The 14,505-nt window shown below is 35.5% G+C and overlaps 3 protein-coding genes and 1 long non-coding RNA gene across 5 annotated transcripts; 1 reads left to right on the top strand and 3 right to left on the bottom strand.

Annotated features, from left to right (window-relative positions):
• Window positions 1-1,861: 1,861 nt before the first annotated feature.
• On the bottom strand, window positions 1,862-2,618 carry LOC104731625 (uncharacterized). Its single transcript, XM_010451054.3, has one exon. The coding sequence runs from the start codon at window positions 2,535-2,537 to the stop codon at window positions 2,031-2,033; it is 507 nt and encodes a 168-aa protein (XP_010449356.1). The 5' UTR covers window positions 2,538-2,618; the 3' UTR covers window positions 1,862-2,030.
• A 1,537-nt stretch (window positions 2,619-4,155) lies between these two features.
• LOC104731624 (uncharacterized) lies at window positions 4,156-8,076 on the bottom strand. Of its 2 annotated transcripts, none has more exons than XM_010451052.3 (5): window positions 5,397-8,076; window positions 5,155-5,291; window positions 4,910-5,010; window positions 4,615-4,710; window positions 4,156-4,498 (listed from the first exon to the last, which is right to left on the bottom strand). In XM_010451052.3, exon 1 carries the CDS (start codon window positions 7,940-7,942, stop codon window positions 5,420-5,422), a length of 2,523 nt encoding a protein of 840 aa, XP_010449354.2. In that variant the 5' UTR covers window positions 7,943-8,076; the 3' UTR covers window positions 4,156-4,498; window positions 4,615-4,710; window positions 4,910-5,010; window positions 5,155-5,291; window positions 5,397-5,419. The 2 variants fall into 2 exon arrangements, with proteins under 2 accessions (XP_010449354.2, XP_010449355.2); XM_010451053.3 differs by having other exon boundaries at window positions 4,615-4,713; window positions 5,397-8,061.
• A 253-nt stretch (window positions 8,077-8,329) lies between these two features.
• LOC147930478 (uncharacterized) lies at window positions 8,330-10,343 on the bottom strand. The gene is made up of 7 exons (XR_015575563.1): window positions 9,833-10,343; window positions 9,653-9,702; window positions 9,433-9,498; window positions 9,134-9,199; window positions 8,890-8,955; window positions 8,655-8,717; window positions 8,330-8,514 (listed from the first exon to the last, which is right to left on the bottom strand). It is a non-coding gene; the product is annotated as an uncharacterized LOC147930478 (long non-coding RNA).
• Window positions 10,344-11,360: 1,017 nt separating this feature from the next.
• Window positions 11,361-14,470, top strand: LOC104731623 (protein NUCLEAR FUSION DEFECTIVE 4). The gene is made up of 3 exons (XM_010451051.3): window positions 11,361-11,902; window positions 12,877-13,811; window positions 13,898-14,470. The coding sequence occupies exons 1-3, from the start codon at window positions 11,594-11,596 to the stop codon at window positions 14,370-14,372; spliced, it is 1,719 nt and encodes a 572-aa protein (XP_010449353.1). The 5' UTR covers window positions 11,361-11,593; the 3' UTR covers window positions 14,373-14,470.
• The last annotated feature ends 35 nt before the right edge of the window (window positions 14,471-14,505 follow it).

The raw sequence follows: 14,505 nt of genomic DNA, 5'->3' as shown, positions 1-14,505 counted from the left end.
TTTTTTTGGTTGACAAAATCGTATTAAGTTCTCAGTCTCCAAATGTTTAGTTTTATACGTTAAAAGTTGAAAACCAACCATTTCACGTCAATAAAAATTTAAAACTACCTTTTGTCCAGTGGTTCAATCGGTTGCTGGAACAAACCAAAGAAATGTCCAGTCGGTTCAAATGGTAAAAAAATTCGAGTTTTAACACAAATTTTGGTTCGAAATTTATGATCTTGCCGGGAAAAAATTATGTAACTTTGATCTGAATCAACACCTTAAAAAGATGTTTTGTGCGAAATATATATTCTTTTTGCTCACGTTATCGGGGAGTTTGAATATGGGCTGATAAGCCGAGTTTGAAATTTGGGTCGAAATAAAAGACCAGTTGGGCTCTTTGTCCAAGCAATTTTTCTGTTCTTACCCCATACATGATGAAAACATTGAAAAGAAAAACTAAACCAACCAATTTTTACGTCAATTTTGTTTTTTCTTGGCTCAACCTCAACTTTTCATCCACACCAAAAGATAACGCAACATTATTCCTCGGCCTCTACGGCTCTACTAGAGATTTTAACCATTTTCATGTCAATTAAATACTATCTCTATTATATACTAGAGTTAGAAAAACATGACATTTCACTCTAGATTTGTGAAATCACACATATTTACCCCTTATAACAAGGAAATTTAGTTCTCGTCCTCGCCATCATCAATAATAACATGACTAAGACTAATCATCATTACATGACCGTCAATACAAGTCTTAGCTAATCTCTAGTGGTCATTGACGATCATTGCGGTCATCATTATCAGTTTTTTGGTCAACCAATATCAGTTATTCAACATGCATGACAGGATCACAGCATCATGATTCATGCCTCATATATCTATATAGTTCTGGAAGTAACGAATACGAACATGTAATTCGCGCGTATTGAATGAGACAGGTAAGAGTCAACATAAGTTACCATATATAACGGTGCAGAAACATTTATGGTGCAGAGGACAGTATATAATGACGATGTGTTTAAATATCGTGTGGTCCTTCTCATGAAATTTAATAATTACATTACAACGTTATATATGCATGTGATTCTGCATGCATGGACAGATCTATCCATTCTTCTAGAGATTACTAATCTTAGAAGTGAAAACTTACAGTTCGTCCCATTTACCTCTCCTCAAACATCTTGTGTACATGGGGTCAGTCAATCACATTTTTTTCTATAGAATTCACCGCGAACCAAACCTGCCACTCTATTGAGAGGTGATTTCTAACATATCATATGACGAGCAATAATAATTAATTAATTATATTCTTTTATCATTTATCATGGTTTCTATATATACATACCACATTACGTACGTACCCATTTCAAGATCCAATAAAGCTCCGTAGCTAAGATTTATGAGGCATATTGGCTAGAATGAATAATCCATATTTTAAAAGGACTATGATGATCATTTGGGGCGCTAATGAGACTGGCGAGATGACCCAACACACATTACATACATATGGTTAATAGTTTCCTTCCAAATTCTACATACTGGACAACATTAATTCTGTATACGAGTCTTCTATGATAATCAAACCTTAAGTTTAAGCTAAAAATTAATGGATTAATTGATGTCTTACGAGAAAATATTGTATAAATTTAGTAACAAAAAGTTGAAAAATCACTCTCTTAAGAAATATTTTATGTGTCATAGATGTTCAAAGCTTCTATCATTAAAAGGAAGAGATATAATAATATTGACAAAAACATGATTTTTTTTTTTTACAAATATTTTAGTTTTATTGTCTACCGCATAGGTAAATGAATTGTGGGATTTTAAGTGCATTTCTGATGATAATACGTACGTAGAAACATAATTCACTACACGGAATTAGTATAAGTATAACATTAGTTACATACACGGACGTCTTCTTACACATATACCGATATACGTGGACGTACAACACATTACAACACAACAAAGCTATAATGAAACATTTTACTAATTATAACACAGCTTATAATTATTACGTAGCTTTTGAGCTATTAATTAATTACCGGAATTGAAAAATATGGATCGACCACAACCACATCGCTGCTACTCTCAACATAAGTATCACAACAAAACTCATTGTAAAACGCTCTTGCCTTCCTTAGTATATAGCTTATGGAACATTTCATGTACCATAACAAGCTCAATCGAGCCACATCACGACTCAAGTCTCCATATTTCGTCGCCGACCTCGCGGTAATCGACTTACCATCTTTGCAGTTGGAGTTCGAGACCTTCCCGTGTTCTTGTTGATTCGTCTCCTCTTCTTTTACGGACTGACCATCTTCAATATATAGTAGTAGATTAGTATGAGGGTTCAAATTTATGTTATTATGATAGATTTCTGCTAGCGTTTTGCGAGGAAAAACGTTGTTCAACATGTTTTCCGTTATGGATTTGGATGGTTCTGGTTTGTTTCGATTGCATCGACGAGATTTTGGGGTTGAAATTATGGTTTTAGGGCGGTGGGTTTGAGTGAGGATGGTGAATTTAGTGGCCATGAGATCACTACTATATATGAGAGGGATTGCTAGATATGGTATGAAGTGATTGGTTTGTGAATTGCTCTTGATCACTCCTTTCTTAACATATATATATATATGCATACATCTATACATACACATTATATGTGTATATGTTTTAAAAGGTTGGCCTAAAGTGTCAGTTTTGCTAATACTTAACTAAAAATATATACTCTTTGATGGGTACATCATAAAGCGATTAATATGTCTAACCGTCCACTATTTATGATAAAGTTACAATTTAAGCTTTTCGCAATCTTTCCTTGTATATTGCCTAACAATTAAAAGGCAAAAGCACTTTAACAATGATACCAAAAATTAAAAGGTGAGAGCTAAAAAGAATACTCAAAATTTTTGATGGTGATAATTATAACATTTGTGATTTCTTTTTAAAAACGTGGAAATGGTCTTCTTTATACGGCAAAATTTATGAAGAATTTTCGTGATCACCACCAGTTTGAAATATAAACATCGTATTCGTATATCATCATCTTGGTTTGATGCAGTTTCACTTTTTGGTCTATTTAAGTTAAACATCGTATTCGTATAATTATATTATAAATTTTTAAAAAGTTTATTGGCTCCATTTTACATATATATTGGTATTTTTTGGTTTTGATTATTTGGATACCATAAAAACCAAATATAACATAACTAAGACTTCTTTTAATTTTTCTTAAAAGACGCAATTTGCAAGTCCGTACAGTACGGAGTATGTATATTCCATACATAATGATTCTCTAGAACATACGATTATCGTGTGGTCAATATTGCTCGATCTCAATAGGTAAAAAAAAAAACAGAAAAATAAGAGGGGCCATGAGAGCTGGATGAAAATGAAATGTACTTCCCACTAAACAAGTGACTTTACCTCTTCCTCTTCACACATTTTTTATTTTAATAGATAAGGAATTTACAATAATTTTCATGAGCCACACATTAATTAAAAAAAATAAAAAATTTGAGAAATATAAAATAAGGAAGAACCCCATAATCTATGGAACTGAAATATGGACTTAAGCTGTGGAATCAAATGGTGGTTTGTTGTATTAGTAAGATGGTCCATACCCACGTGTATGCGAACTGTTTTGGTATCAATATGTTTCCTATGTTGTTCTTTTCACTAAAAGGCGGTGATCTTATGTTATGCATCTTCATGTTTCCCAGCTTTTCGGGTAATCCACTTTCAGTTTACCATTTCTCATTTTTACATTCGCAAAACTCGATCTTAATATTCCATAAACCATGAGTTAGGTTCTATGATCTGCAGATATCTCAAGTATCGGACTAAAAAAATTCACTAAACAAACACACTTGGTATCTATTCTAATTCCAAAACAATTTCTTGGGTAATGGACATGCAGCAATCTGACCGTCCGTACTCAGTATTGTATTTTATGACTTTAAACTATAATCATCTGCTATTGATAGACTGAGTAGTATGAGTATTCAAGTCAGTTATCTACCTTGAGCAGATAAAACTGTAATAAAATCTAATATTTTTCAGGTTTCATATTGGCTTTTTGCAATCTTCTCAAAACAATCTCTGTATAAGGCATCTTCAATATTATTAAGTAAAAACACAAAGCAGGAACAGTGGAAACAATCAAATTTAATTTTATTTCTTTCTTCTATTTTTATGTACCATCTAAAAACAATATTTCCCCCCCCCCCCCCCCCCCCCCTCTGTAAAAACTAACAAAAGTAAAGAACTGCATACAAGAAAAATAAACAGTGCTAACCCCACCGACAGTCTTTACTATACGGTGAATGTTGTTGTTAGATTAGTTGATACCGTTATTAAATGTTACCTTTCATATCAATCCACTAAACTCTCCGTGGGCAAAAAAATTCTGCACGTCTGAGGATATTTCCACAGCAACGTGTCGTCAGGCGAGAATTAGTTCTAAACTACTCCGATGAGAACTGGCTTAAGATTTCTGAAGCACAAAAAGAAAGAGAGAAACTATGCATTCAGCCAAACAGATAAAGTAAGAGAAGATGAACTATACAGTGGAATTTGAAGGAGTTTTTGTTTTTTTTGTAATTATGTGACCTGGAAATAGAGGAGCCTCTCATATTGATCCACTCTCATAGCTCCATGCGTAAACTTTTAAATGTTTGTCCACGATGCGTGTATCTTTCATTGAATCTGCTAAAAAGGATGTAACATAAGGTTAAGTGTTTTGGATTCAGCAAACAGTTTTACTAGATTCTTCTTTTTAAACAAACAAACAGTATCAAGAGATTCTTTAGTATAAACAAACCGATCAAAGAATCCTAGTGGTCTCAGCATAAAAATGTAAGCGGCAATATACTGAAGGCAAAAAGCTGAGTATACATTATTGTACCTGTATAATCTTTTCAGGACTACTGCTCCTGAACTCTGAAGTGCTCGCTCTTATCAAGAATCTGTCAAACGGCTTTGATTCTGTGGCGGTCAATCATAAACCTGATGAGCACCAGTAATGTGGATTTGTAAATCATAAACCCATATAGCCTATGATGCTAAAAGAAACAACTTTTCTCCCTAAGATTGAAGCAAGCCAAAGCTGTTAAGTGACTGTGGTTGAAGAGCCAAGTAGAACACACTAACCTGCTTGTAAGATGCAATGGTCATATACATTTACCAAGTAACTCCATCCTAACGTGTTCCTCTAAGAAGAAGATGCAGAGCCCAGGCGTTAATAAGACCATCAAAACTGAGAACGCCACTAGATCGCAATTTTTCAACTGCAAGAACAGAATGCACAGCTATATAAATCAGAACAATTTACTTTAATAAACTGAAGCAACCAGAGCAACTAATATAGGAAAATTGAGGACCAGAATAGAAACCTTTTCTTCTACTAACTCATCAGCTACTGTATAAGTTTGTTCCATCCTTCAATGATTGCTGCATAATTTTCTTCATCTGAGCCTTTAAAAGCTTGCAATACACCTCCCTGCTTAAGATATCCATATATAAATTCTTTGTATGTGATACTATCTGGAACAATTCCTTTTTCCCTCATCTCATTTAGAAGCCTAGAAGCTTCTGTTACATTCCCATCTCTAGCATACCCACCAATCATCACAGTATAGGTAATCTTGTTTGGGTGTATGTTCTTCGAATGCATCTCACGCAAAAGACATTCAACTTTGACCATCTGACCCAATTTACCATATCCATCAATAAGTGCTGTATAATGAAAGACATTCGGTTCCAAACCCTCCACCCTCATCTCCTCGAGGAGGAGTTTTGCCTCCTCAACACGGCTAATGATCGACATCCCCTTTATTAGTGAAGTATATGTAGCAGAATTAGCGGAAATTCCTTTGTGTCTCATATCTTCACGGAGTTCCGATGCAATTGATAGCCTTCCGCTTCTACAGTATGCTCCGATTAGATGATTGTAAACAACAGTATTTGGCTGCACGTTATTGCTCATCATCTCATCAAACAGTTTCTGACCCTCTTCTGTTTTTTCAGCTTTACAACATCCATCTATGATCACTGAATATGTATAAACATCTGGAAGCATGCCATACCGTTTACAATCACCCCAAAACTGTATAGCCTCCTCAACTTTATTCATATTAAATAGCCCACGAATCAATATGCTATAAGTATAATTGTCAGGCGTAAGTCCTCTCTTAACCATTTCATCCATGAGCTTAAAAGCTTCCTCCAATTTACTCTTTCCGCAACATCCAGAAATCAAAGTGTTATAGGACACTCTATCCATAACAAATCCACGCCCTAATATCTCCTTTTGAATCCTAAAAGCTTCTTCCAGCTTCCCTGCTTCACAGAGGCCATGAAGCAAAGCATTTGAAGTCTTCGTGTCTACTACAAAGCCTTTATTTAAAATTTTAAACCAAAGTGCTACTGCCTCTAAGTGTTTTCCATGCTTACAGAGACCAGAAATCAATGTAGTAAGTAATCCACCACCAGGACACATGTTACGCAGTAGCATCTCTCCAACAAAACGAAGTGCTGAGTCATACATATGATGACTGCACAACAAGCAAATCACAGATGTAAAGGAGCCCTGATTTACATTTAAACCTATCGACAGCATTTCCTTCAAAAGACGCTCAGCAATATCTACTTGACCGCTCTTGCAGTATCCCTTTATGAGAGTATTATACGTCGACGATGTAAGAGACAACCCTTTTGAAACCATGAGATCCTTTATCTCAATAGCTTTGTTCAAACTTCCAGCCTCGATTAAACTATCAATCAAATTATTATATACAATAACATTAGGAGGAAACCCTTTCTCTGTCATTTCCTTCAAGACGCAATAAGCATCACCAATCCTCTTTGCCTTTGTCAAACCCTTGACAAGAATACTATAAGTGATAAGAGTTGGTTCCACACCTCTCTCTACCATCTTTTCTTTAAACATAAATGCCTCATCATACCTTCCGCTCATCCCCAACCCATCAATGACAGTATTGTAAGTAACAACGTTTGGAGCCACACCAGCTTCTTCCATCTTTGTAAACAACTCAATGGCCTTCTCCACTTTCCCTCCCTTGCAAAACGCATTAATCGCTGTAGTGAACAAGTAAACATCCGGGAAAACCCCTTTGCAAACAACTTCAAAAGCTTCACAACACTTCTGAAACTCATTAGCTCTCACTAGAGAAGTCAGCAAAACGTTGCAAGTCGTCTTAGATGGAAACATACCCTTGTTTGCTAGAAAAGGAAACACATCAAGAGCTAGATAACAACCATCACGCTTGAACTGAGTGCAATAAACTTCAATCAACAAATCTGACATCTTCCTTTTCGTTTCTTCATCAAAACACATACTCAAACTCGCCATCGCATCCGCAATCGCAACTCGACTATCTCTCAAACCACCGTTACCACAAGGCAAAATTCGTACATTCCCATTGATCAAACGAATCAAAGTTACCCTAGCAGGGGACAACAGACTCGAATCAAGCAATAAACCTATCAATAAACAATAAGAACGGAGACTGAAGGAGAAACTAAACGAATCAGAAGCTAATCGGAAAAAATCCAAAGCCGTCTTTGGATTAACTTTGGATCGGAACTCAGGAAACAACTTATCGAATTCGAGAGGCGATAGAACAGTTATGAGTTGTTTACACTGCTCGTAATCTAGAGATCTCTTAGACAAGACTGAAGACAACCGTTGGTGCAAATGCTGCCGATCAGAGGAAGGATCTTCCGATTTATCCGGCGGATGAACGTACTGTTGCAGGTATCGAGTTGTGTGGAAGCTTCTCTTGGGGGATTTAAGGCGGCGAGTGAAGAAGTAGGTAGCGCGAGAGAGTCTCCTCCTCAAATCCATGGGTGAGAGAGAGAGGAGACGTGAAGAAGTCATACGTGAAGAGATTTTAGGGAAATAGAGAAGAGCTGCCATTGATCAATGTCGAAGAAGAAGAATTGAAGATGGTGTTGAGCCACGCCATCGGAGAGAGAGAGAGAGAGACTTGTGAACAAGACGGAGAAATTTCTCGTGAGGAGGCGATTTGAGCAAAAACCCAGGGTTCAGTCTTGGGGGACACGAACGGGATCTACATTAATGGGCCTGTTATTGGCCCGTTAATTATATGACATGGGCTAACGGCTACGACATTTGAGCCCATTGTTAAACTTGAATGTTCGTTTTTTTATGAAAATTTTATTAGAAATGCCATTTTCAGAATTAAAGTTGTGAGAAATGCCACTTTCATTCTTTCCTTTTCAATTATGTCATTTGCTGTTTTTATGCCATAGGATCAAAATACTATAATACCCTTAAAAATAATGAAAGAAAGAAAATTAAAAAAAAAAAGTCATTAACTTTTGGACAAACATTTTAAGATTGACAAAAATAGTGATGATGTGACTGTTTCATTGTTTATACATATCTATTTATAAAAGAGATTGAAGTTGGTGGAGTTCTCCAGGTCAGTAATATGGTTGTCCTTGGAGAATTCATCAATTTCAAGTCTGCGGGATAGACAACAAACATGTTAGTTTGATGGACTTAATGTTTTTTTAAACAAATTGGTCCATCTAGAAGTTAATAGACAAGATGGGTTGGAAAGACAAAAAAAAAAGCCTATTGTGGTCCACCAACAGAGACATACCTTCTCTGTGTACCATTGTTGTCCTCCGAGAGTTCACTAATGTTAGGCTGAACGTCTTCGGACCTGTGCGATAGACAAAACACATGTGAGTTCGATGGACTTAAGATATTCAAATAAAAATTGGTCCATCAGAAACTTAATAGACAACATGGTTGGATAGACAAAAAAAGTAAGTGGTCCATAAATGAAAATCTAGTGGACAAGACAAAGATAAAACTAGTCTATAGAGGCATACCTTCAATGTGTAGTAACATTGTTGTCCTCCGGGAGTTTACCAATGTTAATATGAACGTCTTCAGACCTGTGAGATAGACAACATATATGTTAGTGTGATGGACTTAATGTTCTAAACTAAAAAGTGGTCCAGCAGGAACTTAATAGACAACATGGTTGGATAGACAAAAAGCAAGCGTATTATGGCCCAGAAATGAAAATGCAGTGGACTAAACCAATTATAAGACTTGTCTAAAGAGACGTACGATCTTTGTGTAGTAACATTGTTGTCCTTCAGGAGTTCACCAATGTCATCCTGAACGTTTTTAGACCTGTGTGATAGACAACAATCATGTCAGTGTGATGGACTTAATGTTATATATTAAAAAAAAATTGGTCTATCAGGAACTTAATAGACAACATCGTTGGATAGACAAAAGTAAACGTGGTCCACCAGGAACTTAATAGACAACATGGTTGGATAGACAAAAAGCAAGCGTATTATGGTCCATAAATGGAAATGCAGTGGACTAAACAAATATAAGACTTGTCCAAAGAGATGTACGATCTTTGTGTAGTAACATTGTTGTCCTTTAGGAGTTCACCAATGTCATCCTGAACGTTTTTAGACCTGTGTGATAGACAACAAACATGTTAGTGTGATGGACTTAATGTTATATATTAAAAAAAATTGGTCTATCAGGAACTTAATAGACAACATCGTTGGATAGATAAAAGTAAGCATACTCTGAATCAAAAAGATAAAAATTAGTCCATAGAGATACCTTCTTTTGTCAATCATATTGTTATCCTCCATGAGATCTCCAATGTCAAACTGCCAATTGCAATAAATTACATACGTCAACAAAAGCGGATCTGGTCTAATATAAGGACAAGTTTTGTCCGTCAGAAAAACGGATCTGGTCCACTAAATAGGTTGAAGGACAAGTTTGTGGTGGACAAACCTGGCTAGGCGTTGGATCTGGTCCTTCGAAGATCCAACCTAGCATCATGTGTTCAACGTTGCATCAGATCTCATGTGATCTCAATCTGAGTTATAGGAGTTTGTCAACATCTCCTTTGATGGCCTTTTCGCTGCAGAAACCAATCGTCGGAGGTTTTTCTTGATTTCTCTCGCGCTTCCGTCAAATCTTCAGCTCCTTCATTATAAGGTTACAGCTTTAGCAGTTCTTTTTGGTTTGTTCGATGAAATTTTATGGAAGAAAGAGAGGAGAGAGAGATGGGAGAGAAGAAATAACAAGATGAGAAGAAAAGTGAAAGGAATTAAAAAAAAAAAAAGTGGAATAAGATTATGTTTTTGCAATTGAGACGGTGGGAAAGAGAGGACAGTTTGGTAATTTTAAATTGAGGTTGTGGCAGCCAGGAAAAGAATTTTGCAACAATGGCATCTCTCATAAGTTTAGACACTGTTCATGGCACATCTACTAAATTTCTCTTTTTTATTCCATAATACACAACTTTTAATTATTGTGTTCTTTTCATTAAATATGCAATCACACTCATAAAAGTTAGTTGTATTAGTTTCACTGTAGAGATTAGTTGGTGCGTCATGATGTTTTAATCATGAGAATCTATACTCTATAGCATCATGTCATGTCATTACTGTCTGGAATAAACTTTTAGCTTACGATTCACGTGAAAACAGACTTAATCAGAGATTCCACCAATTATAGTAACACCGTAGTATATCATACGTATTTATGATTTATAGCTAGTAGACTAGTTTTGCAAAAAAAAAAAAAAAAAAAAAAAAGCTAGTAGACTAGTAATAGACATGTTAAATGGCAAAAATATCTCACAAAATTAAGCTGTAACCTCGCATGCTCCACAGCAGATAGCACCATGCAACATCATTTCATAAATGTATTTTTTTTCAACAGATACCGACACTTGTAGTAAACTATAAAAACTAAAAAACCCAGCTATATATATATATCTATATCTAGTGGTTGAATGAATCACTAATTAAACATAGTAGTACAAGACAAATAAAGAAGGAATACATGCTGCTTATAGACTTATAGTTTTATCTCTTGAGTACTTTGTTCGGATTTCAGTTCTCAATCCCTAAATAGAAACAGTTAAAGAAAGTAAGATACAATGAACTTTTAGTTTATTTCTAGTTGTTTAATTAATGCATCAAATGTATTAATACGTAATAACATATTTATGGAGTAATCAAAATGTTCACCAATTTGGTTGGAAAACAAAACATTTAAACTGAAGTACGTATATGCACTTTTTCCAAAAAAAAAAGAAAAGAAAAAAGTATGTATAGCTGCCAAAAACAAAAGAAAGTGTAGGTGTTAAGTATTGACTAATTATCATATTGTGTGATTAAATTAACTGTTACTAATTTATACTAGTAGCCATTCTTTAATCATCTTCAAAAGACAAATGGTGTCTTTTCAATTATTAAAAAGAAAACAAATCAAAACGTATTAAAACCAAACATATCTTATTCAAGAAAAAATACAAAAGAATCGCCACGTAAATAGAAGAATTGATTTATTTTTCTTTTTTCTTTTTATTTGAACAACAAAATCATTTGTTTTATATATCAAAATTGTAAACACACCAAAAGAGAAAAAAAGCTCAGTCACAAAAACTAGAAACTCGAAATTCTCTCCCTACCATACAAAACACACAAAATCTCTACGTTTCTCTCTTTTACCCCACCAGCCGGCGAAAAAAGTTAAAAGAGTATGGGAGGACAGTCACGGAAATGGATGATTCTGGTAGCGACGATATGGATTCAAGCTTTCACAGGGACGAACTTCGATTTCTCAGCTTACTCGTCAGATTTGAAATCGGTTCTTGGGATAACGCAGGTGCAGCTAAACTACTTAGCCGTAGCTTCGGATCTTGGAAAAGTATTCGGATGGTCATCGGGTCTTGCGCTTATGTATTTCCCGCTTTGGACGGTGCTTTTCGCGGCGGCTTTTATGGGTTTCGTCGGTTACGGAGTTCAGTGGCTCGTCATCACTCATTTCATCTCTTTACCTTATATTATGGTAACGTCACTCATCCACTACCACTACTATCTGATTTTATTATTTAATAGTATAAAAAGTTTGGAGAAAAACAATAAAATCCAGAGGTTGGAATAATAATCTACAAGTTATATCTTCATTGTTAAAAGAGTTTATTTTTGAGTTTAGTAACGTTTTAACTTTTTAAGGGTCGATATATATTTGTATTTTAACTTCAGAACTAGTTTTTAAGGGTTAATTAATAAAGAATTGATATATATATATATATATATATATATTTTTAACGGGGATGAGATGCAATTTTATTTCTGTTTGTTGATGAACAGGTTATATATATAGATATTGAAATTGTCACAAATGGGATTATGGGACGAAAATAAGATATTGAATCTCAGATTTGGTGATGTTTGATTGGTAGAGTAGAATGGTAGTTCAAACTTTTCTTTTCTTTGTTTTTGTCAATTTGTCTTATGCATTATTTTAGAACTTTAAATAAATTAGTTGGTTAGCAAGTAGCAATATTATTTTGGACTGTTTAGGGCTTGTTGGCTCGTGTTTGATGGTTGTTTAATTCATTTTATACATATATATTTAAATTATGACGTCAAAAACAGGAAATTTAAAAGTATTCAATTTTTAAAATTTTATGGACCCAGTTTCATTTATTTCTTCAAATCATATAATACCTAGTTAATATAAGTAATTGATAACCGGATCTTTTTTCCTTTTTCTTTTTTTCTGAAACGTCTTTTTCTGCTGAGCAAGGGAATTAGAGGATTTTTGTGACTGAAATAAAACAATGAAAACAAATATATAAATATATTCAATGTGAATTTTAATTTTCTTTGTTAAATCTTATTTTTTTTCAATACTATTTTCTTGGATGTTAAGATAAGCTTTTGGAGTGAAGATTATATATGCATCCTTTAATAATCTGCCGTTTCTGCAAGAATTTTAATTTAAGTTTATTGAAGTTTGGCTAGTGATCTGTGCAGGTGTTTCTCTGTTGCTTACTAGCTGGTTTAAGCATCTGTTGGTTCAACACAGTCTGCTTTGTGCTCTGCATTAGTAACTTCCCTGCAAACAGATCACTTGCTCTGTCTCTCACAGTGAGCTTCAATGGCGTAAGCGCGGCACTATATACTCTAGCGTATAACGCAATCAACCCGGCTTCTCCAGAGCTGTACCTTCTCTTAAACGCTCTTATACCTCTCATTGTATCTTTCGCTGCAATAATCCCGATCCTTCGCCAACCACCTTTTGAGCCACTTCCACCAGATGGAGTTCGCCGTGACTCTCTCATGTTTCTAGTGCTCAACATACTCGCTGCTTTGAACGGTGTTTATCTCCTTCTCTTTGGATCGAACTCATCTGATTTAACCTCTGCTCGTCTTCTCTTTGGTGGTGCAATCGTTCTTTTGATCTTCCCTTTATGTATTCCCGGTTTAGTCATCGCTCGGAATTGGTATCACCGCACAATCCACACTAGTTTCCGTCTTGAAGGTTCAGGTTTCATTCTTGTTCATCCTGATGAGCTTGAGTTGCATAAAGGGATGCTTGCACATGAAGCAAACCGCGAAAGCTACCAACTTCTGAATGAAGATGTGGTGCAAAACCCTGTTAAGACAGTAGCTGTAGAGGAATTAGGTGATGTTGATGAGTCTTGTTGCACGAAGCTTATTACAAGAGATCAGCTTGAAGGTTTGGGAATTGAACACTCTTTGTCCCTGCTCTTACGCAGATCAGATTTTTGGTTATACTATGTCACGTACTTCTGCGGTGGAACCATTGGACTTGTGTACAGCAACAACCTCGGACAGATTGCTCAGTCTTTAGGACAAAGCTCAAACACAACAACTCTTGTCACACTTTATTCCTCTTTCTCATTCTTTGGAAGATTGCTTTCTGCAACACCGGATTATATCCGAGCGTAAGTATTGATTGCATCTATCTTTTATTAGTCTTATATACTCTCTGGTTGATAGCAGAGTTGTGAATATGTATTTATTTGTGCAGGAAGGTTTATTTTGCGAGAACCGGATGGTTAGCAATCGCGTTACTACCAACACCAATTGCGCTCTTCTTGCTTGCATCATCAGGACACTCATCAGCATTACAAGCGGGAACAGCGCTGATGGGCTTAAGCTCAGGGTTTATATTCGCAGCAGCGGTTTCCATCACATCAGAGCTATTCGGACCAAACAGTGTTGGTGTTAACCACAATATCCTCATCACAAACATACCGATAGGATCATTGATCTATGGATTCTTGGCTGCACTGGTTTATGACTCGCATGGTTTCACCGGGATCAAATCAGTGACCTCGGAGTCGGTGGTGTGTATGGGACGAGACTGTTATTACTTGACCTTTGTGTGGTGGGGTTGCTTGTCTCTGCTTGGGCTAGGTTCGAGTCTTGTGTTGTTTATTAGAACTAGACGAGCTTATCAACGGTTTGAACAAGCTCGCATAAGTTCAAACATCGACTCTTAGCTATTTGCCTCAATTTCAACTGTTTGTGTTTGTAGGATTTATATTATAACAATTTTAGTAATTAGTTGAATTAAATCACTAGATTATGGCCTCTTAAACATATGAGTTGATGAAAGGTACTCACTTTTCCAAC

Source organism: Camelina sativa, chromosome 12, assembly GCF_030686135.1.
Source record: "Camelina sativa cultivar CO46 ecotype springtype chromosome 12, ASM3068613v1".
Lineage (NCBI taxonomy): Eukaryota > Viridiplantae > Streptophyta > Magnoliopsida > Brassicales > Brassicaceae > Camelina > Camelina sativa.
The sequence above is the reverse complement of the archived record's forward strand: the minus strand, read 5'-3'. Positions and strand labels throughout refer to the sequence as shown.

Excerpts from the sequence above, each read along its gene's own strand:
- LOC104731624 (XM_010451052.3), bottom strand. The coding sequence starts at position 7,942 with ATGGCAGCTCTTCTCTATTTCCCTAAAATCTCTTCACGTATGACTTCT.
- LOC104731625 (XM_010451054.3), bottom strand. The coding sequence starts at position 2,537 with ATGGCCACTAAATTCACCATCCTCACTCAAACCCACCGCCCTAAAACC.
- LOC104731623 (XM_010451051.3), top strand. The coding sequence starts at position 11,594 with ATGGGAGGACAGTCACGGAAATGGATGATTCTGGTAGCGACGATATGG. Across the intron at positions 11,903-12,876 it reads TCTCTTTACCTTATATTATG|GTGTTTCTCTGTTGCTTACT; the intron begins GTAACGTCACTC and ends TGATCTGTGCAG. Across the intron at positions 13,812-13,897 it reads ACACCGGATTATATCCGAGC|GAAGGTTTATTTTGCGAGAA; the intron begins GTAAGTATTGAT and ends TTATTTGTGCAG.